We start from the raw sequence: 24,380 nt of genomic DNA, 5'->3' as shown, positions 1-24,380 counted from the left end.
TGATAAAGTAATGCATTCTTCCTTTATTGCTATTTGATTTTAGTTGTGTCTCCGCTTATTGCATGTAACCTCAGCAACCATTGAAAATGAGTTGTCCCACGATGTGTTTTGCGAGGTTTTAAAAGAAAATAAATGATGGAATGAGGAAAAAAAAAACTTCCAGTACACAAAACACTGTCCTTCCTCCATTTTTCCTGAGGCATGAAAAACACAGGCCAACCAGTTTGCTGTCTTCCGTGACCTTTTATACCCTGTCACCTGCTGTCTGTGGCCAATCAGGGAGGATCTCTGGAATTAGTGCCACTTTAACCCATCTGGCATCAATCTCCCCTCGTTTGGAGCCAGTTGGTAGTCAAATGCACTTTGACAAAAGCTATTAATCAAATGTACCCTCTCAAGAGGCTTGAGCAAATCATAAATATTGTTTGTGAAGTAGACAAAACAAGTGTTCAAGTAACAATTAAGTTCTTTGTAACTAACATTACAGTTGGAAAAATTACCCACGAAGACATTTTAAAGGGGGATTGCATTATTTTTAGTTTTTTTTTAGGTTTTCATATCATTCTGTAGCTTCTCAATGGCGTTCCTTTCCGTCAGACAGCCCTTTCCGACAGGGAACTGAAACCATGGTATCACCCTCCTCAAAGCCACTAGACTCCATTCAAAAAAGCAGTAATTTGATAATGCCTGAGTGGGCGTTTCCATTTGAAAACCCCAGAAAAGAACGCAGATGGACCCGCCCTTTAAAGGGCCAGGCAGGTCAGGGAATTCTATATACCCATCCAGAGACCTCTACTTGGGTAACCAGCTTTATCCTTACAGTAAATACCTGTGGGAATGAAATGACATAACACAGTGATTGACCATATACTGTTGGTCCTGCTGTGAGCTTCCACAGCCTTTTAATATTACTGTGCATGTAACAAAAATCCACTTAAATCCCTGATCATTTAATATACAATTACTCCCACACACAGTACAATAAAATGTATAATGACATGCCCTTTGACCTTAGGACTACTTGGTGTTGATTGTCTTACAACTCTCTAACGTTAGACGACTCCCTCCAGTTTCAGACACCAGGCCTTTCCAGGAGATAATGGCATAGCAGGCATAACAATCACCAGTCCAGCTGTTGGTGTCAGTGGTGCCCACTTCAGTGGTACATTAGGATAGTCCATAAGTGTAACCTGTGGATGTACAAGAGTAGAGTGTAGAGTTTATGATTATAATAAAATGAAGTTAACTGGGATTTAACTTTAAAGGCATATATAAGGCTTACTTTTGTGGCACCAGTAATCCTTGGTGCTATGAGCTGAAGTGATTGTTTGGACGGCCAGTCAAGGATTATGGCATAAACGGTGTTGCTTTTGACAGTGTACCTATAATAGGAGCAAAAAGTGGCTTATTTTACATCACAAAATCACAAGATGTTGCTAGGGAGAGGGACGTATGGACTTAGCTTGCTTAGTCTGCTGCCACTGTGGACTGGCCTCTCATAAAAATAACAATCTCACCAGACAGTGACAGTGCTGTTCTGCATCTGGACCCTCCAGGGTTTGGAAGCATAGATGGCCTCCCCATTGATCCCCAACCAGGCACCGAGTCCCCGCAGCCTCTCCTCAAACACTGGAGCGATCATGCCATCTGCCATGGGCCCAATGTTCAACAGGTAGTTACCACCCATCGCCACCACATACACCAAGTCCTGAGGAGAGAGAGTGTTACATTAACACAATAATTAATAAAAAAACAACTAGACATACATCAGTTGTAGGTGATGACCTAGTGTGACCTTTCACCTTTATGATGGACGGCAGATCCATGAGCTCGCTCAGCTTCATGTCTCTTCGGTAGCCCCAGGACCGGGTGTCGATGGACTGGCATTTCTCCCATTTGTGGTCTGGGAGTTTACCAGGTGTGTACCTGTCGGCACAGTTGTAGTAGCCTCCATGTTTGCAGTAGCAGCCCTTACCCCACCTGTCATTGGTAACCACCACGTCCTGAAGAAACACACAAGTTGTTATCTACAGAAAAAAAACCTGCTCTGATGAAACCATGTTGCTGTAAAGACTCTTTCACCTTGACTGGGCTGTCATTGTAGAGCCAGGCCAGGAACTGGGTGGAGTTCCAGTAGGTATCTGGTGCTTCCCAGTCCCCATCAGACCAGATCAGATCAGGTTTGTACGCCATCACAAGGTTCACAAGCTCTGGAAGAGTCTTACGGGCAACAAAATTCTGAGTCTTGAATCCGGAGGCCTGGTCCATCAAGAAAAGGGGATGGTACCATTCATAGAGAGAGTGGTAGAGACCCATATGCAGTGACCTGTTGGCAGAGAAATATGAGTCAATACACAAAGCAGTTTAGCCCTGTCATTTTTATGTCAACAGTTTCCAAACTGACTCATTTAAGACTTAAGAGAATGTAGAAATGCATAAAGAAAGGTAAAAGGAAATGTATAAATAAAAGAATACAGAAATAAATAAGTTTGGGGAAATACATAGGGGGGGGAAAGCATGCATAAATAAATAAATGCAATTTAATAATGAGTAAATATATTTAAAAATAAATCTAAAATAAATACAAAAATAAATACATACATTTAAAAGTTAATATAAATAAATACAAGAGGGAATTAAATAGAAGAGTAGATAGAAAATACAAATACAAATAAAACAGAAATTTACATCTATGTCACATTATATCAATTAATTAATGCCTACATTTCTTTTAATAATATTTCTAGTTCATATAATGGCATATTTATCGAGTCATTTATTTATTTTTTTGGCAGGTTCCGTCCTCCATAACAGCCTTTTTAAAAAAAAAAAAAAAGGTAGAAATTGAATGAATGTAGATGCAGCATCTTTCTCCTAATCTCCTCACTTCTTCCTGACAGCTGCAGCCAGTTCTCCCACCAGGTCCCGGTGAGGTCCCACATCCATTGAGTTCCAGTTCCAGGAGCTGTCAGAGGGCCAGTTTGTGAATCCTTCATGGTGTTTGGATGTGAATACCACATACCTATAAAAACATGCACACATTAATGTCCTTACACATTTCTGGTACTTAATTACAAATTCAAGGTACTTGAACTTTACTTTCCATTTTATGCTACTTTATACTTCTACTCCACTACATCTCAGAAGCAAATATTGTACTTTCTACCCCACTACATTTGCCTGGCAGCTTTAGTTACTAGTTACTAGACAAGGATGCAGTGTTCCTTTATGTGTTGAGAAAATGATCCTACTTTTTAAGCTAAATAAACTATTCAAAAACCCTCTTGGATCAGTTGGGGAAAAAAAATGCATCGTCACAAAGCTGAAAACAGGGCTGTTTTTCTGATACCGTGAAAACATCTACAGCAGTAAAATGCAACATACACATTAATGCAGCAGTAATATTCAATATAAAAAAACCCACCATATATGATAGTAAAACAATGACATGGAATAGTCTACTGCACAATGAGTAGTTTCACTTTTCATACTTTAAGTACATTTTGCTGATAACACTTACATACTTTTAGATATAAGTTGTACGTGTAAGGTTTTGAATGCAGGACTTTTACATGTAGTGGAGTATTTTTCACAGTGTGGTCTAAGTACTTTTATTGAAGTGAAGGATCTGAATACTTCTTCCACCACTGCCTGGAATATATATATATATATATTCAGGGCATAATAATCAGTATACAGTCATCTCTATATTATTTAGGATACAATAATCAGTATTTTTCAAAAGTTAGACCAGAATATATATACAGTATATTATTCTATATTATTATTATTATGATTATTATATATATTATAATAATCATAATAATAATAATAATAATAATAATAATAATAATAATAATATAGAATCATATATATATATATATATATATATATATATGATTTATATTCTGGTCTAACTTTTGAGAAACACTGATTATTGTATCCTAAATAATATAGAGATGACTGAATACTGATTATTATGCCCTGAGTAACTCTGCCTACAAAGCAAGCACATACATGACCCCTGCAGGTGTGGCTGAGGCTGAGGCTGGTTCAAACATGGCAACAAAAGAGACTGCACTGAAACTGACACAGATACACAAATACAGCAGGTTTGTGCACATTTCTATGGCACCAGGAAGAGAGCTGTGAGTACCATACAGTACCTGGCTCCAGAGGCTTTGAATATCTCTGCCCACTGATCCGGATCGAAGAACTCTGCGCGAAACTCGGACGCAAAATCTGCGTATTTAAAGCCTGGAGGGTAGTTCTTCCGCATGAACTCAACTTCCTCTGCGCGCTTTTGGGACTTCCACCAGTACCAGAACCACTCACTGTACTGCCCGAAGCCAGGGACTGAGAAGACCCCCCAGTGGACGAAGATCCCGATCTTCGCCTGGTCGAACCACTGTGGCAGAGGTCTGGCATCCAGACTGGTCCAGTTTGCTGCGTAACGCGCAGAGCATCCAGGTCCCCACATGAGAAGAAGGGTTATTACACTAATCAGAGGCATAATGCATGTAGGGCGCATATGAAGTGACATGATCCCTTATGTCTGTATCTCCAATGAAGATTAAGAAGCTCTTGTTAACTTGCATATAGTCAGACGCGACAGGTGAGTTAACTCTACCTGTCTGTAACATGTGTATTACATTTGAATGATGTTGTGGGAAGGGCAAACAGTGTGGCCAACCCCTAGATGATTCAGTTCCTACATAAATGTCTTCCATACTTAAAGCTGCAGTGAGTAGAACTGGAGCAAATGTAATTTAAAAAAAAAAATATTTTTATAAAACGGTCACTATATCCTGACAGTAGTGCCTGAGACAGGCAATCTGAAACAAAAAAATCATGTTCCTCTGTGTCCTCTGGTGCTCCTAATGGCATCTGTATGATTTCACAGACCGAAGGAAAACAACCAATCAGAGCCGAGCTGGAGCCTTGCAGTCTCTTGAGCAGCTGTCAATCACTCACTAACTCCGATCAAACGACATATGAATCAATATTCTGTTACTGTAATGGCTATTTGTGGCCTCAAATGTTTTCAGAAACATCTTGTAGTGTACTGTTTAGCTGTAAAATGAGAAAGTTTGTGACCCGACAGCCATGTTGATGAGATCAGTTGAGGAAATACCAAGCACCGCCCACCAGCCGAAGCAAACTTTCTCATTTTACAGCTTAACAGTACACTACATTACATTACAGTAAGAGAATATCAATTCAAATTTGATCAGCGCTGCCTAGTTTGATCATTTTAACCAAGTTTGCGAGTGATTTACAGCTGCGTCTATTAAATGAACAGTCAATAGGAACACTCTCTCTCTGAAATGACCTGTGATTGGCCAAAGTCTCCCGTCACGGGCTAGATTTTTTAAAGCCTGAAAACAGAGCCATGAGGAAGTGCAAAAGTGTAGTTTTCTCTCAGAACACTTGAATTACAATATGCTGAAAGGTTATTATTGAATATTTGCCCAACGATGACAAAAACATTCTGCCCTCTGCAGGTTTAAATTGGACTCAGCTCTAATTTTGTGCAATTCCAATAAGAAAACAAACAAACAGGGGAAAAGGCATTTTAATTGGTATCTTTATACATTGATAAGTAGTCATTTGCATTTGATTTCAATGATTTGTGGCACAGATTTCTACACACTGAATCATTTTTCTCTGGTAGGGGCTGAGCCACTAGAGGGCGCCAAAGGGCACCTTTCGTATCAATACTGCAGTTTGGTCACCTGATGCAAATCCTTGGCAAGCAGCAGGGAAATGTACATATGTCACACAAGATAAAAACAAATTATTTACATGTAGAAAAGCACATAAAAAGTGTGATAAAATATGAAATATGTCAACAATTACACAACACATTTATTACAACAATGGTCCCATTACAACCACAAAGCGTAATCTGTGAACTGCAGTCTTTTTGGACAAAATAAAACATGCAACAGGCTACTTTATCATCTGTAAAGTTGATGTTCTCTTTAAATGCAGCACATACAGAGAAATTTGGATTTGAGCAACTGTGCAAAGAAATAAAAATAAATTAATTTATGTTTTAAAAACATTTTAAAACACTAAATCTATTTGCAAATCACTGGAGCATAACATCTCCAACAGTCAAAAAGACACATTTTCCGATTACAAATGAGTCAATAAATAAGGCCATCTTGCAGTAATAATTTAACATCAATAAGTATGGCCACAGTTAACTGAACAGTAGAACAGTTCAAGGAATGGTTTTCTTCTCCTACAGAGTCACTGTGTTATCGGTGCAGACAGCCAGCTGCCTTTCAAGCATCTGTTTCTCTACCAAGTCCTCCACTCTGCCAACCTCCACCTCGTCTACATCGTCCATAAAACTGGACCAATCCGTGCCCCCATCTGCACGCTCCATGGGCTCTTGCTGGCTGGCGGGGTGAACCGATGCGGAATCATCATGAGTGGTGGTCACGCAGTTGCAGCTGTCGCAGATGCCGAAGCGTCGGAGTCCCGGCGAAACACTGGATCCAGCGAAGGTTCGCCTGCAGCTCTTACATGATACCGGCCAGTAGTGCCTATGGACCTGTTGATGGTCAGCACAGTGAGAGAGACAACACACTGTGAATTATTTTGCACAGGTAACACCAACTTTTAGATTATTATAGGTGAAGAATAACAACATAGGAGCCAAAAGATTTACTGCTCTCATTATACTCCCTTCACTGCACACAAAACACAAGCAACAGAATTTAACAGCACTCATTAAAGAGGGAGACAGCTAATTGCTTTTTACAACTAACTGCTCGCAATTACTGGCTTTAACTGGTTTTGTACAAACTACTATGTATTATTGACTATACAATTACACTACAACCGAGACAAAATACAACAATTAATCTATGAACTACAACAAGGGGACAGATAATTGCTACTGTGCAGTTTCACCACTACAATTTAAATAACAAATATACGGAACAACTGTTTTCAATATTGTTTTCAACAAGTGAACTCTTATTCTGTAGGATAGCTGCCAACATCTGGCTGGCCATGAAATCTTAAATTCCTAAACAATTTAAAATAATTATAACTCACATTTCAAAATCACTTGTAATTTGCTTGTTTAACAAAGTGCAGTATTCTGTAAATACCACATCCCTGACAACAAAAGACCCAGCATTGATTACTATTGGAAAATGGAATTGATAAAAAAAAAAAAAAAACAGATGTGAGACTAAACAGTGGGTTTTTGTTTTTTTGTTTGTTTTGTAAAGTAACGATTTTGGTATCGAGTGGCCAGTTAGTGTGGAAAAAATGGATAAATGGTTTGACACTGATGTCTCCGTCAGGCTGCAGAAAAAGTGAATATTTACTGACATTAGCACATATAAGCTGTTTTAGCCTAATCGTCCAAACAACAATAATCCATGAAATTACAATTTGGCATATTCAAACAAAACCAACAACTATCAACAGTCCTTACAGTCTTGATTAATGTGTTAGATTGTCAAAATGCGAAAAAATAACAGCTTCAATCCCTGAGGAGCTACGTTAGCATTTTAGGATTAGTAACGGTTGCGTCCAGTGGAGATATGGAAACGCAGACAACAACCTTTTAGTTCCTTGAAAAGTAGTCCCGGGACTAAAATTACCAGGAACTTCTTGGTGGAAACCCGGCTTTACAGGCCTACATATCAAAACCAGGTTAGGTGGGCGCAACACAATGCAAAACTGGGCTGATTATGACGCAGTCACACTGAGTTCTTACACTGAGGGCATGGCTGCGAAGGTGCTCCTGTCTTGTGAACCTCTTGCCACACATGGGACAGGGGAAGGGCCTCTCTCCTGTGTGGCAGCGGATGTGTCTCTTCATGATCCCCTTCTGCTTGGCAGTGTACGGACAGAACGGGCACTTGTGGAGTTTCACTGGCACTACCAAACCATCACCTGCAGGGGGAGAGAGAGGCCAACGGTTCAGATATACATCAATGCTTGAGAATGCAACAACATATGTCACCCTAGGCCGTTTGCATGAGCTTAGATTGATATTCAAATTACCTGTGTCCTCTCCAAGCCAATCAGACTGAATCTCCATGATAGATGATCCCACAAACCCTAAACTTTCATCCATTCTGCCTCCTCCTGTGCTGCTACCCAGTCCTTGTGTAAAGCGCTGCCCCACTCTGTCCCCCAGAGGACTGGGGCCTTCACCTCGGGCCAGCATCTCCATTAGCTGCCTGGCATTAAAGGAAGGGCTGTATCCCATGGGAGAGCGCTCATTGGAGGGAGAGGGAGGAAGTAGCCTGCTGTGATGAGGGTTATGGAGAGAGGGCCCAGGATATGAGACCAGGTCTTTGCTGTCAGGGGACTCCATAAGCTCCTCGTCGGGGTCGTACTCTATCTTGGGGTGCACTAACTCAGGGGTCAAAGCAGATGATGAAGAGGATGAGAGGTTAGCCTGATCCATGTGTCCCTTCTGTCCTTCACTCCCAGATGCAAACTCCTCCCTGGAATGGTAGTCGCTGTCCATGTCTCTGCTGGTGCCCGGAGTCGTGGTGACAGGGATGGACAAGGGGGTCCTAGCCGAGGTCACAGACTCCGGACCTAAACCCGACCCTCTATCTGCCTCTGCAGCCTGTGAATGAGTCTCGACAGCCCCGGCACCACTGGAGGTTGTTGCGGCAGGAGTGCCGCTGTCTGCAGGACCCATCCCTCCATCCTGTGACTGGTTCTCCTTCTCTGTGTTCCTCTCCTTGTCCTTGTTGCATATTTCCAAAGATGAGCGGATGTATCCCTTACAGAAGTTTACCAGGTCAGTCATCTGCAGGTAGCTGCCTGCTGACATCACCTCGATGACGTTGCTTCTGTTCAGGGCCAAGCGGCCGGAGTAAAGGTAGTCCAGGATAATCGAGAAGGCATCGGCTGTCACAATGTCCAGCGATGCTGTGCTGTAGCGCTGTCCACTATCCTGAAAAGAGATAGTACATATCATAGCAGTGTATGGCCAGCAAGAACAATAGAGAATCAGCTGTCATATCAACAAACCAGACCAGACAAGAGTGCCCCAACTCCCACCATCCACCCATGAGGAAGCCATTTACTTCTCACATTCTTCTTCACTGATTTCATAGAAAGTGATCTGCATTTTTGTAACATTTTAAGGCATTAAAATAATCATCGATAACAGGAGAATAAATACATTATCTTAGCCAAATCATTACATTTGTTTCTAAGAAGCCATACACAACACTTGCCCACCTCTCCTAGAAATAATAACACTGATATAAGCTATTCTCACCTGCAGATAGTGGACCAGAAGAGCCCGGAAATAGCCGCTCCCAGCAAACAACACATTACGATGAGCCTTGAAGACACGACCTTCGACGAGGATGCTGCAGTCACAGAAGAAGTCCCGTTTACGCTGCTCATTGAGCTCGAAGAGCAGTTTGGGCAGGTAGCAAGGCACCTCCATGTCGATACCTCAGTGCGACCTGCCAGGGAGAGGGGACAGAAGAGACAATATAAAAGGGGAAACGTGAAAAGATTGATACCAAATGAAAGCCATAACATATCCAGGACTAAACGAAGAAATTGATTTTAGTCAGTTTTTGTAGTGGCTCTTATGCATGTGGTCTGGTACTGTTGCCATAAATGGTTATATATTATTACTTATTTACTTTTTTCTGTCTTATTATCTGTATATTTATGTTTTCTTATTTTATTTTCATTATTTTCTCTGCTTTTTTTGACATCCTGTAGAGCCATCTAGTGACCACAGTTTGCACTTGTCACCTGAGAGTTTATTGGCCTTTTGGTCAGGTGTTTTGCAATCATCAATTGTCTGTGTACTCATAGAAGGGAAAGCTGTGTGCTGAGGGTTACACGCTACACGTGGGTTGTTACCCTATCTTATATGTAGCAGCATTGTTTTTAGCATTTCATCATGAAATAGCCAATTGAATAAAGGCTTTTTATTTTTTGACAGAAGAGTGCCTTGGACTCACCCTTTTTTTTTAACCTTTGTGTACCCCACCTACATACTACATGTATTTATTGACAGACTGCACACACTATGTTCACCCATTCACTCTGTATCTTTTATATCTCTAATATTGTTTTTATAATTTGTGTATACCTTTACCTCTCCTGTGTTTCACTTTGTTTGCTGATGTTGCTGCTTTGACACCTGAATTTCCCTCCGGGGATTAATAAAGGTTAATCTTATCTTATTTTACCAAAGAGCACTTTCATCACACTGATTTGAACTTCTGCGCACTCTGGACTTTTTCCCCTTTTTTTTAAGCAAAAGATATATGTTGGAAATGTGTGGTTCTGTGGTGCAAAACATTTTATTTAAAATCAACTCCATATCTTGTGATTTTGTGTGACTTGAAATATCTTGTTAGGAGACAATTTCTCCACTTTAGAGTATAGACCTTTACATTGCCAATCTGTTGCTATGGCAATAGATTAGGTCCAATTAAACTTCCTGCCAGCTACTGCATTAACATTAACAATGCAACAGGAAATACAAAGAGGATGCATTAGGTTTGTGTACACATTTAATCACTGATATTAGACAACGTTTAATAACCTAAAAGACAACAAGGCTTGAACATACAAACCAAACTCGTTTAGACAGTGGAAGTAATAAAAGCGAAGGTAAGCTCTACTTTCTGTTTGATTACAAGCTAACTCAGCTAGCACCGAGCAGCCAGTTAGTGAGACTTCATTCAACAAAACGACAGACTAACAACACCCACTGCTCTCTGCAGAGCATGTTGACACACAGTGTGATAAGAAAAGGACATATAATACGGTCTCACCTGTGTAATTACGCGACTGGACGTGAGAAAAGTAGGTATCATAACACAGACAGATTAGCAAGGTTCATTGTTCCGTGTCCACACAACAACTTCCGCGTTTAGCAATAAGTGACGCGTCTCGTTCATCCAATCAGAAGCCGACGAAGGCGTGGCCAGTACAGCTCCTACATGTACTGTAAACTTTTATGTGGGTTAATTAATAATAATGACAACAATAATAATAATAATTATAATAATAACGACATTATTATTATTATCATTATTATTATATAATATATTATTACACTAGTAGTAGTAGAAGTAGTGGTTTTACTATTATAATATTAATAATGTCGTTATTATTATTATTATTTTTTATCATTATTATTATTATTATTAATAATAATAATAATAATAATGATATTATACTTATTATTAATATAATATATATATTATATATATTATATAATAATAATAATGTCGTTATTATTATTATTATTATTATTATTTTTATCGTTATTATTATTATTATTGTTATTGTTCCTACATGTACTGTAAACTTTTATGTGGGTTTATTAATAACAATAACAACAACAATAATAATAATGATATTAATAATAATAATAATAATGATAAAAATAATAACAACGACATTATTATTATTATCATTATTATTATATAATATATTATTACACTAGTAGTAGTAGTAGTATTACTATTATAATAATAATAAACTTTATTTCTGTATGCAAGAAACGCAGCACAAAGTGCTTTACATTAAGTGGAAATAGACATAGAATGAACATAAAACCAGTTGCAAGATACTGCACTGACACAACTTAATTGAATTAAAAGAAAGTTTAAACAAGATGTACCAGATGTGAGACGTTATTCTAAACAATGTTCCAAAAAAAATGACCTAAAATAGGGTCAGAAATATACAAACTAAAGGTCTTATTGAATTTTTTAGTAGAGGAATATTTAAAAAAAAAAAATAATAATACATCCACAGAACTTTTAGAAGGGTGACAAATGATTGTGAATAAATAATTAAAAACTTTTTGGTTCCCCCTTCTCACAAGGCTTGTGAGCCAATAGTAAAACAACATTGGTATCACATGGTATATCTGGGTCATCAGATAATGTGGAAAACACGGATAAATGTAGTGAAGTAGTTGAGTAAAAGGGAGAGTTGACGGAAACATAAAAACTCAAGTAAAGCACAGATACTCCCCCTTTTTCACTTCAAATGAGTTATTATACAGCAGTTAAAAGTACTTGTGTCTTAATCGCCCTTAGATACATGATGGTTATTATGTGTTTTTGACTATAAAACATTTTCTTTAAAGTTTCATTTCCACTGTAGAAACTCATCGATAGTGATGATGGCCATGCTGATGATGATGATGATGATGGTGATGATGTGCAGAAGAACCTCAAAGTGTCGCCCTCCTTCTCGAACCAAGTCCAGCATACCGCTGCACAGCCGCAGGCGGCTCGCTCCTGCCCACATTGTCTGCTCAAGAATACTTGTTTATTTGCTTTCCATTTCGGAGAGAAAATAATTCCCTTTTTTTTATTTTCGGACATAGCGAGAGTAAACAAGTAGTTCCTTCAGCGCTGCGCCACACCCTCTCAGCACAATCCACAGCTCTTAGAAGTGTTTTTTTTACACTGATGGGTGCCGACCAAGCGACTTATTTGTTTCAAATATTTTCCCATGGCAAACAGGGCGAACACAAAGGCTTCGTGGTGGCCCGGAGAAACCACAGGGTAGGCGTACATGAGCCTCCATGCTCACCCTCTTTTGAAAATGAAATTTATGGCACCTCATAAAAGTTCTATTCGCGCTTATAAGCACTAAATATAAACCAGTATAAACCAGCCGGGTTTGACTCAAGTCCTTGTAAACTTGACCTGATGGAGCGTTGCGTCCGGCCGAAGGCAGGCCAACCATCGGTCGACCCGGCCGCCCAGCCCTAACACGCGTCTGCCCCAAAGCAAAGGGTTGAACTGTGAGGTAGCTCTGGTTGTCCTGACTCAGGGAAACACAAGGCCTTTGTTTTGGTCATTTGTTGACATATGGGCAGGAAACTCCCTCTCCACAGCCAAGCAATCACACTGGAGTCTCGACAATACTGCCCTATCTGTGTGGCAGTTTAATGCTGGTTTACACCCATCAACCCCTTAGGAACAAATAATATTCATGATTTATGATCAGGGTTTTGGCTTATGCCTATGATTATGACGACGCGTGATTTACAGATCAGTCTAAAAAATAAATACATGTACATACTGGCTGTTATGCAAGGCTGCATCCAGATTTGGGAGCTCGCTCGCTCATTGTGTTAGCCGCTGCGAGACCCACGGCTGGCACAGAGGGCTCCAGCAGCACCCCTCCGGGTCCCTGCGGTCTGCGCCTCAGCACATAACAGCCACTTAGGCCGGCATTTTCCCAGGCTGAGACAACACACCACGGTGGCAGCGCGAGCCACAGAGAGGGCCTGATTAAAGAGTAGGGACAATGGAGGGAGAGAGACCGTGGTGGCATTTTCCATCCCCGCCGCTGTCTCCTGGGGGGACCAAGTATGTGCCGTGAAACGTTTGAATTATCCCAGAATCTCTGGAATTCAGACAGAGGCACCGCGGAGAGGACCCTCGACCGGGGATCAAAGAGCTTTTGAGAGGAGTGTGGTGGACTGGTGGTGAAGTTCGAGTACATAAGGGAGTATGAGTGTGTGTATGTGTGTGTGTGTGCTTGTGTGTTTCGGAAAACTGACTTGAAAAAGATAAAGACGATGTTTGAATTTTAATCATATTTTCTTTTATGGCTACATGTCTTAAGATGTGTTCAAGAGAAGCCATGTTTGACTTCTGAGGATCAGTGATCGTTGAGCAATGAAACACAGGCATGTGGTGTGCGTGTGTGTGTGTTGCTGTCCTTTTATCCCTCATGGGATCAGATAATGCAATCACAGCCAATCATTGGGAGTCTAATACAGCGGGCGCCCCTCTTTAGTTTGGAGACGCCACTCTCCTCTGTGGTGGCAAGAGGAAGAGGAAGAGAGAAGCGAGAGGGGGAAACCTCGTCCCTCTCTTTCTGTCTATCTCTCTCTGTAATTATCACTTAATGTTCTTCGGTAATCCCGAGACGTCTGTCTCTTGCTCAGTCCTTTCTTCCCTCGCCGGAGAGGAAATGTATCACGGTCTGAAATAAATCTGCCAGGCTTTTTATTATTGTATATTTAGCACCAGAACAGAGTAGTAAATGGAGCCGTCCCAGACCACAAGCTTCCGGTAGTGCAGAGCCTCGGCTCTGGCTGGCTGTCTCTGCCACAGCCAAGTCCACAGATCAAAGCCTCCTGTACTATATACAGTTAGCTCGTCGTCCTCGAGCGTCGACCTCATGTCTGAGAAAGACAGCGTATGTTTGTGCATGAGCCACATGCAGAGTGTATAGAATTAGTTCAATACACAAGTAGGCCTTCCAGCAGTCCGCTGTGTGCACTTTTCTGAATGTGTGTCTGCCTCCGTCCGTGTATCTCCGAGCTGTATAAGTCCAGCTTTGTCATGGCATTGTCTCGATGTCAAACACGACTGCATTTGCGTTGACATAAAAACAAAATGTACAAAGTGGTTGTCTCATGGCATTCAACGATGACACAATTAGCATCATCTGATATAACTGTGATTCCCACCCAGTCTTCAGTTGCCAGCGGTTACAAGAAAAACTCAACTAATTAAATCAACCAAATTCAACTTCTGATTTGATTTAAAATATTTATCCACATACTTGTGTTGGATGGAAATGAACAGCCAAATAAGATTACAAACTGGCGCGATGTTTATCTTTAGTCAATTTGCAATAACCAGTGAGCTGCCCATCAAATTCAGCTGAAACACACCAAAACCACATGTGTGTGTGTGAAAACTAGCGAGACAGCGGAGAGGTTGAAATCTAAAAGTACTCAATAAACAAATAATTAGCTAAAAGTAACAATAAAACAGTTGAAATACCAAGCTAAAAGTAATGAATATACTGTAGAAATAGGTAGCTATATTAGCTATATAGCCATATTTTGATGTTTCGGCAACATTGTTTTTTTGAAACTTTCATGCCATTAAAGCCTCTTTGAATTGAATTGAAAAAGAAATAGTTAGAAATGATGAATAAACAGTTCAAATAACAGTATACGTAGCTTAAAAGAATGGATAAATGACAAACATCCGTTTTCTGCCACTCCAAGTGACACAAATACAAGATTGACCAAAGTAACCTAAACATTGACAATTAAATTGCGTGAAAAAAAATATAACAATAACAATGTACGGGATAATGTACAGCGAGCCGGTCATTATTGCAAAATAAACACAGACAGGGTTTATTTTACAACAACGACCCGCTTGCTGTACATTATCCCGCTTATTACGCTGCTAATTACTTAAGAAATCAATAAATTGACACAAAAACGGTCAGCCAGTGTCCTAGATCAGAACTGCGTCCATAGCAACGGTCGGTTATACATAGCAACCGCTATAAAGAAATCACAGACCGTAGACTGCCGTGATTGACCAATCAGAATCGAGTGTTAAACAAAGCCGTGTAATAATTTTATATAATTAATAGTGTTATATAGTACGCAGTTTATAATCATGAGAACAGACTTGGAACATGATGGGTGGTGTTGATGATGGAAGGGGTTACTTGAGGTCATCTGACAGGGCGGAGGGGGTATGTCAGACCAAAAAAGAATAGGAACCAATGGGATATCTACTCAAGATAAGGCTCTTCACTCCAGTACACTAATACAGATTGTGCAAATTTATAGCTGAACTGATCCAATCCATTAGTTTAACTGAGCAATGCAGACTTATTTGGCGTCAAAATAAAACAGAATGAATGCATCCATTCTTTCACTTGGTAATTTTAATTATATAAGCATCTATCAAGACCAATAAAAGTTGTACCAACTCCCTCAGGATATGAAAACAATGTTTGTCATTACCGTCATCCTTCCTCCCTCAAAGTCTTCCTCTTTCCCTGCACACTCACTGTAATCCCTTTTCTGGGAACCGCTAAAAATTACCCGGCAGTGCGGTGGCGGCAAGTTTTTATGCTGGTTTTTAGGGGCTTACGCCGGCTCTTCGGAGCTGCCGTCGGAACGAGGTGTCGGCCGGATGCCTCCCTGATAACGCCGTAATCTGAGGTGTAAAGTTATAGGAGGGATTTGGGGAAGTGAGAGGCTGTCAGAGAGCAGCAGACAAGGGTGACACCGGGATGGAGCACCATCTCCTGGGTTTATGACAACCAACCTGGAATCCAATTAATGCAAATCCTTGAATTTCAAACTGACCGGGGAACAGATGCATATGTCTCCTGTTTTGAATTCATCCTTCTTGTGTACTTTTCCTCTCAGAATTGCAAGTTTCTACCATTGGTGGAAGTAATTTTACTCAAGTACTGTACTTTACATGAGTATTTGAAATTGATGGTACTTTATACTTCTACATTTCAAAGGGAAATATTGTACTTTTGACTCCATTACATTTATCTGACAGCTTTAGTTACTTTACAGATTAAGATTTTACAGACAAAACATGTAATCAGTTTATATAATATGATACTGTGCTACAGATTAAACTATCCAACAAATCCACCAGCTGTCAACATTAAAATGCTGCTTACGTGTTAAAGCATTAGTAATATTCCAATAATATGATATAAAATAATATAAACTCTCTGAAAGGGACAATTCTGCCCATTAAGTACTTTTACTTTTACTTTATTTTGATGCTAATACTTTTGTACTTTGCTCAGCTAAGATTTTGAATTATGGAGTTTTATTGGACCAGAGTATTTCCTCACTGTGGTATTAGCGCGTTTACTGAAATATCTGAGTCCTTCTTCCACCGCTGGTTTCTATACTAAACGCCATTTTTTTATTTTGACACTGACAAAAATAGAAGGCTGATAGAAGAATTAAGCGTTGCATGACTCCATGCAATAAAAATTAGTCTCCTCCATAAACTTGAGTGATAGTCAGAAGTCAAAACGCTTGAGCACAGCTAGTTTTACAGTGGATAATATTAGCCCAGTCTTAAAACCCCCAGTCATCAAACGAGGCACAGTCGCATGCTCGGCAGAGGGGACACGGTGGATTAGCCTTGAACTCTTTCATTTTTCACTTTCCCCCTTTTTCTTCTCCTCCTCTTTTCTCTGCGGCTCATAAAAGATTGCGTCCCGTGTGTGATGTGGCGGAGGAGTGCAGTCAGAATGAACTGATTACGGACGAGGGCCGGCGTGCCTTTGAGTCATGGCGCAGAACGACATTCTTTCAAGCACTTAAAAATAGTAACAGTTGGCTTTTTTCAGGTTTGTTTTTCCGACTTTGGGGCATCCTCTTCTGGCTTTTTTGGAGACTGGAATCATAACCAGATTTCCCCCCCCCCCCCCCCCCCCCCACTCCTTCACGTTTCTTTCATTTTGTTATTGGGAGTTTGTTTAATCTTGTGAAGAAAATTGGCCTAGCGTGGGAAAGGCAGAATTCTTTTGGGGATGGGTTGTTTTAGAGTTGTGCGCATTGTTGTTGTTTTTTTTCTTAGCGCAGGGAGAAAAAGTGCCAGTTTGTGCCAAAACCTCATGAAGTATTGATAAAAAAAGGAGTTGAGTGAGAGGGAGGCCGCAACACCATGACAAAGATATGGACTGTCTAAGCAAAGAGCTTTACAAATGACAATCTACAGGGGGAGAAAAGGGGGAGACAACATAAGGGTGGGAGGGAGTGGAAGAGGAAAAGAGGAGAAACAAATGTGGATGGATTGGTGGGAGGAGGGGGAGGAGGAGGAGGAGGAGGAAGATGGGTATTGGGGGGGAGAGGGGAAATAACGCAGAGCAGTGAAGAAGAAGAAGAAGAAGGAGTGGGTTGGGGGGTAGATGAGAGGGGAAACATTCCCCCTTGCCCACATTAAAGACATAAAAAAGAAAACAAACAGAAAAACATGTCTGACATAAAGAGGCTGGTTTCCGCGGCGACAGCACAATGGCTGCCTGTGGCTCTCGGGGCCCTCGCCGTCCCGTCTGGGGCCCGGCACCAGCGAAAGTCACCGCAGTCACAGGGCCCGTCAGCGTGTGTGTGTGTGTGTGTGTGTGAAACATGGTGAATGTCATCACAGGCCTAGTGCTGTGGGAACCGCCATGAAAGGGACCCCACTCGGAAGCCACAAAAGTTCCTTTCTGCTTCTTCTCTTCGGCTTTTAGCCTCTTTATTTATCTGTGTGTAGGGGAGCCGGATGAGGAGGGAGGACTCTCTCTCTCTTTCTCTCTCTGTTCTCTCTCTATGTCTCTCGCTCTCTGACAGGCGGCATGACCCATCGCTGCAGCCCTGCTGCCCTCCTGACACCTCAAATCACAGCAGCCACTATCTCAAACACATATACTGACTGTGTCTAAACCCTGTTTCTCTAGGGGTTTATTCACACCTCATATTAGCTCAATCGGAGCATTAAAAAACACAATGCAGCTCTTATAGGAACAAACCTGGCGTTCCCAGGAATGCCTCGTAGATCCAGGTTATTCCGAGTGAATCGTGGCGACAGCCAGACAGTGCCACAGTGCCACAGGTCCCAGGCATTCCTCATGTGTCTGAAGGGCAGATAATTCCCTCATGGGTCCAGCCTAGACTGTGCCAAGCTACTCCCAGTGCCAGTTCCCATGCCAATCCAATCTTGACCCCAGTGACTGAGCGCCCAGCCACAGGCGGACTACCATGGAGGCCTCATACCAATAAGAAATCTACAGATTTTTTGGGTGGGATGTCAATAGCACTTGCATACAGCAGGGCGCCATGCAGAGGGCTCCTTTGGCCACAATTGGCCTTTCATACATTCTCAACAGGGATTCTAGACAGTGAACAAACATTTCTTTTTACTATTTGATTGCATCTGAGGAGTTATTTTTGGGTACCTTGTTATTTCAAAGATACATTTGCAAACACCAACACCATTCCTATTGGCATCTCTTCCATTAGCAACCAAGATGGCGGCGCGTGCAGACGCAGTGGCTAAGCTCACTCCTTTTGTTCTCTTAGTTTGTTTATTTTTCTCTTAGTTTGTCTATTTTCTATCAGTAAAGCAGTAGCCTTTAACACCTACGACCGATCCTGTTTTTATGCTGCTCTTACTGTTATTATCACTTTTATTTATTTGTCTTTATTCTGAACTACATCGAGAAAAGCTTGCAAAATTGAATTGTACCTGAGTATAATGACAATAAAGATCATTCTGATTCTGATGATTAAAACCATGGTATAAAAAGTGCATCATAATTGCAAAAACCAAACCAAAAAAACTATGATAAAAAGCATTTGAATGAATATTTAAATCACTAGCGAGCAATAATTAAAAAAAAAAATAACAATTCAGCGTTTTGCCATCTAGGCTTCGCTCCCACATGTCGTAAATGTATGTCATTTTTGTATTTTCTCTTGCATTATCATAAATGTGCTTGTGATTTCAACACAAATACAGCAGAACAATGTAAAGTAATTTTATTCCAACCCTTTTTTGTGCCTTGCTCATTGAAAGTCTAATGCAGGGCTGTCAAACTCATTCTAGTTCATGAGCCACATACAACCCAATTTGATCTCGAGTTGGCCAGAACAGTAAAACCATTGCATTATAACCTATAAATAACTATAAAGTTTTTCCTTTATTTAAAGAAGTACAAGTACATTCTGAAAACAATTAATGAATAATGAACAATCCATTTACAAAAGAGATGATGAACAACCTGAGTTGTCTCACTGATCTCTCTTTACGAGTAAAAACAGGCTGCTGTTTCCTCGAACCTTCAAACAATAATTCATCTTCTCTGTTCTCAGTTGTCCTGGCAAGTTGTTGTATTTTTCGTCATGATGAGACTGACAGTGGCGCCGAATATTATATTCCATAGAGCATTGAAAGATGCTGTGAACACACCAAGCACATTGGCTTCCCATGAAAAAAATAGGAACTGATCCGTTTTTTCTTGGAAAAACCAACACTGTGTCCACTTTTCTCCTTTTTGACAAAGATATTTTCCACCAGCGGCTCCTGCATGAACAGTTGCCTATACGCTTATAACAGTGCATTTTATTGAAAAATTTGAATTAATGACTTCTCTGCAATTTTTACACTTTGCAAAGTCAGAGAGAAAGACCCTTTGGTGGGCCGTTTCTGGACCTCGAGCCATATGTTTGACACCCTGGTCTAATGCATCTACATCATTAAAGATTAGGGCTGTCAAAGTTAACACCATAGTAACGCGTTAACGCAAATTCATTTTTTACGCCACTAATTTTGTCAACGCATCTTGCAATTTTTGGGTTGTAGTGAGTTCCGTTTTGAAGCTATAGTGAAGTTACTGGTATCATAATATTTTGGTGAGGAAAAAACTGTCCAGGCCATTTTCAAAGGGGGTCCCTTGACCTCTGACCTCAGGCCAACTTTATGATAAGCACATGCAGTTTTGGGCAAGTCATAGTCAAGTCAGCACACTGACACACTGACAGCTGTTGTTATCTGTTGAGTTTGCTAAATGAGGTACCTGTGAAGGTTTCTGGAAAATATTTGTGATTGTTTTGTGTTGTTAATTGATTTCAAATAATAAATACTTAATACATGCATTTGCATAAAGCAAGCATATTTGCCCACTCCCACGTTGATAAGAGCATTACTAGACAAATTCTAAGGTACATTTTGAACAGATAAAAAATGTGTGATTAATTTGCGATTAATTGCGATTAAATATTTTAATCGATTGACAGCCCTACTAATTGACCTTTTTTTTAACAACCCTTTTTTTCATTTTAAAAAATGTATTTAAAAAAATGTTTTATGGTCTACAGACAATGCGATACTGTGTGAAAGCCCCACATTAGTACTTTCAACCAGTTTGTGCCCTTTTGCGAAAAAGAAAATGCACTGAAAAGACTGTTTTTTGTATCTAGTTGATGTTTATTTGTTTTACTTATTTTTCCCTTTCAACAGGTAAATTCTTTTCAGTGTCTTTTTACACTAGACTACCTTCATCTTCGGGAAATAAATGTTGCTGAAAGTTGGTGTTCTGTTTCTGAGTACAAATAATTAAAGTCAACCATGCAGTGAGACGTACGGCATCGGACCAGTTATTCACTTTGACATGAACGCAGAGGAAAAAGTCACAAACAAAGTATCTCGCTGAGCTGGTTCCATCTCACAGACTTTCAAACAATAGCAATAGTCATGCATCAGAGGCAATAATTGCAGCCGAGTGTTTGTGCCTTATAAATTGTGGGTCTGCACTGTCCGCATTCGTGTGAAGGAGCCGAGTGCGTATGAATCAGTTGTGCGTATGTCCCTGAGCGTTCACACGTTCATATTCGAGTTGCGCATGTGTGCGTGTGTGCGCAAATTGTAAAAGTATGAGCTTGTTAATTTCAATAAGGGACGTCGCCTTGTTGTGGTTTGGAGGGATGGGAGGGAGAGGACTTGAAGTGGCCGACCAAAGATCGCCAGAAATCTCCCAGAATTCCATCCCACCACCCGGTGCCAGCTCTCTCTCTCTTCTTCTTATGTTTCTCTCCATCACAACCCCTTCACACACCCCCACCATGAAACTATTTTCATAATTAACTTATTTATTTATTCATTCATCTTCTTAATTACTTTCCACTCAGTGCGTGTTTTTTATGCAACTTGCCTCATCATCCTGGGATGGCAAGAACGATGAGTGAAACCAGAGTTCATTTTAAAAAAACAACAACAAAAGAAACAAGAAAGGCTGGTGATACAGAGAGGAAAAGTTATTCTTTGAAGAGAAGGGTGGGTGGGTGATAAAAATAACAACAGAGAAGAGACTGACTTCATAGATGTCTCTTTTCTTTCAGACTCTTTCTTCCATGTTTTCTGATGCTGAAATGAGATCCAGATCTGAATTAAGGAATGATTGGTAATGAAAGGATATGTGGAGGGGGGGGAGAGGGAGAGAAAGAGGGGTTTCTCTTTTCTGTTAGTCCTGACTCATAGCCTACTCACCACACTATAAGCCCCCTGGTGATGGTCACGCTGATTACTGACACTTGGGTATTACAAACACACGCACATGCACATGTTTCAAGTTAGTTTATTACTTTACACGTATAAAATGCAGGCGGGCAGGGCTCAGTTACGTCTAATGCAACAGAGATTAATAGGAAAAACAAAGCTGTTGAAAAGCACATCATCATAAAAGAGGGAAAGAAAAAGAAACATCTGGAGAAATAAGTCAAAAATATACCTGATTTTTTTACACAAAGCTCTTTTGCAACTTTCAGGACCAAAATAAGCCCACATAAAAAGACTTGTTCCAAAAACATACACAAAGATCTCATGCATTGTAGTATGTTTAAAGTAACACACCCTTCCAGTCTGCCAGGCAGGAAGAGACACACTCAGCTGGGCATTGTGTGGAAGGGGGCATGCCACTTGGCCTCTCTCCGTCTTTCACACACACATGCACACACACCGCTGGGTCAGGCAGGCATCGCTCCTAACAACGGGCGCCTGGGCCTCGTGTTTCCATGGCAATCTGTACCAGCAATCTTCCCACGGTGGCAGCGGAACCGAGCGCTGTGAGTGAGTGTGTCCGCGTGTGTGTGCGTGTATATGTGTGTGTGTGTGTGTGTGTGAGAGTATAGGGAGCACTATCTTGTCCAGTGAAGAGGCCAGATGTTCAGACACTCACTGGACTGATTCCTCTCTTGACCCCTTGCTACCTGCCCTCATCTTTGCACACAAGTTTGGAAGAGGCTGGGTTCAAATAAAGTCTGCGCCTGAGATCAAAGCTCTTGCTTTCTCAATTAGCAGGATGTTTTTATGTCATAGTTTCTGAGAAAAAAAAAGCCACAGCCAAATCTGTGTCAAAAGTCACATTTTTTAAAAATATCCGCAGTTGGTAAATCCCAACCAGGATAGGCTAATGTTACTTGAACAAAGAAACAGCTAATGTTAGTTAATGGTAAATGTAAAGATAATGGATAAACAGCTTAAATAATGAGCTAAATATAATGGATACATAGTTGAAATATTGTTAGTTAAAAGTAGACTAGCTAATGTATAAACTGTTGAAATGGTTAGTTAAAAGTAATGGATAAATAGTTGAAATAGTAAGGCTAACTATTGTACATTAGCTAGCTAAAAGTAATGTAATAACGTTAGCAGTTAAAAATACAGTTGAAATAATTAGTTAAAAGTAGGCTAATTGATAAATAGTTTAAATTGTTGCCTTCAGCTAAAAGTGGGCGGCAACCTTCAGGTCTGAAAAGTGAAGCCGATCCAGAAGTGTCTTAAACTTGCGTTCTTTCTAACAGCCAGCAGGGGGCGATTCCTCTGGTTGCAAAAAGAAGTCTGATTGTATAGAAGTCAATGAGAAAATTAATTTCTCACTTGATTTATTACCTCAGTAAACATTGTAAACATGAGTTTATGGTCTCAATCACTAGTTTCAAGTCTTCTTCAATACAGCATGATGTTCATTTAGTAAATCATGGTCCCATTTAGAGTCAAATAGACCATAAAGCAGAGTATGCTTTAGGGCGTGGCTACCTTGTGATTGACAGGTCACTACCACGGCATTGTCCAGTCCTGGAGTTGTCCGCGTTTTCCTCTTACAACTTTAACCCTTTCACAATGTGTTTTCAGTTTGTGAAAGTTAATTGTAACATTTTAGTCGCCTAACATTGTCTTTTTCAGTGTTCAGTTGTACTTAGCTCCACCCTCTCGTGTCACTTCTGGTTCCAAAAAAACAAGATGGCGACAGTTAAAATGCCAAACTAGAGGCTTTAAAACTGGAGTCCACAAACAAATGGGTGGCGTCACGGAGACTACATATAATCACTTTTATGTAATTAAAGGGCTAAAACATCTATTCATAAGAAGAGATATGGAACATGGCCATGGTAGGTTGGGAATGACTGGTATAAATGGTTTTACACCTTAGTACGCAGTATTAAAGCAATGTGGTTGTTTATAGAGGATAGAGCGAAAAAATATGCGTGCTTTTCTTATTTTTTATTGTGGTTCTTTGCTGATCACTGACAGCTGCAGAGGGTCATCTTTGTATCACTGCGGTAGTGTTTTCTCTCTGCTGTTTGTCTCTCACACTCACTCCCAAAACGCGGTTCAATAAGTCCATTCTCCGAGTCACCTGTGCGATTGTGTGAGAGCCGAGCTTTATGCACTGTCACACACTCGCCCTGTGGATGATGGAGTGTTTTCACAGTCCATCATTCCCACACTCCTCACCTCTCTTCTTCCCTCCCTCCCACCACCATTGTTCTACAAAAGCGGTGTAATTAAAAGGAGCAGAAATAGAAAGAAAGGAGGTTAGAAAGAGGGAAGGAAGGAGAGCAGGATGAGATTGGAGGCTAATTGACTGAGGATGACCGAGCAAAGGGTGGAAAGATGGGGCCGAGGGGGTTGGGGGGGTTGACAAGCAGAGGAAGGCCAGATTAAAGGGAGGGAGGAGGGACAGGGAGAAGAGGCGGGGGAGCCAGAACTGGCAACCCTGCCCCAACTGCCAAAGTCCTATTTTGTCATTGG

General features: G+C 40.6%; 2 protein-coding genes across 2 annotated transcripts; both read right to left on the bottom strand.

Moving 5' to 3' along the window:
- Nucleotides 1-868: 868 nt before the first annotated feature.
- On the bottom strand, nt 869-4,666 carry LOC119503338 (tissue alpha-L-fucosidase-like). Its single transcript, XM_037795058.1, has 7 exons — nt 4,167-4,666; nt 2,888-3,022; nt 2,083-2,326; nt 1,803-2,003; nt 1,518-1,708; nt 1,283-1,382; nt 869-1,190 (listed from the first exon to the last, which is right to left on the bottom strand). Exons 1-7 carry the CDS (start codon nt 4,541-4,543, stop codon nt 1,053-1,055), a joined length of 1,386 nt encoding a protein of 461 aa, XP_037650986.1. The 5' UTR covers nt 4,544-4,666; the 3' UTR covers nt 869-1,052.
- An 893-nt stretch (nt 4,667-5,559) lies between these two features.
- On the bottom strand, nt 5,560-10,936 carry zbtb8b (zinc finger and BTB domain containing 8B). Its single transcript, XM_037795971.1, has 5 exons — nt 10,806-10,936; nt 9,278-9,470; nt 8,038-8,947; nt 7,748-7,926; nt 5,560-6,565 (listed from the first exon to the last, which is right to left on the bottom strand). The coding sequence occupies exons 2-5, from the start codon at nt 9,449-9,451 to the stop codon at nt 6,251-6,253; spliced, it is 1,578 nt and encodes a 525-aa protein (XP_037651899.1). The 5' UTR covers nt 9,452-9,470; nt 10,806-10,936; the 3' UTR covers nt 5,560-6,250.
- Between the last annotated feature and the right edge of the window lie 13,444 nt (nt 10,937-24,380).

The sequence above is a fragment of the Sebastes umbrosus genome, chromosome 15 (assembly GCF_015220745.1).
Source record: "Sebastes umbrosus isolate fSebUmb1 chromosome 15, fSebUmb1.pri, whole genome shotgun sequence".
In the NCBI taxonomy this organism is placed as follows: domain Eukaryota; kingdom Metazoa; phylum Chordata; class Actinopteri; order Perciformes; family Sebastidae; genus Sebastes; species Sebastes umbrosus.
The sequence above is the reverse complement of the archived record's forward strand: the minus strand, read 5'-3'. Positions and strand labels throughout refer to the sequence as shown.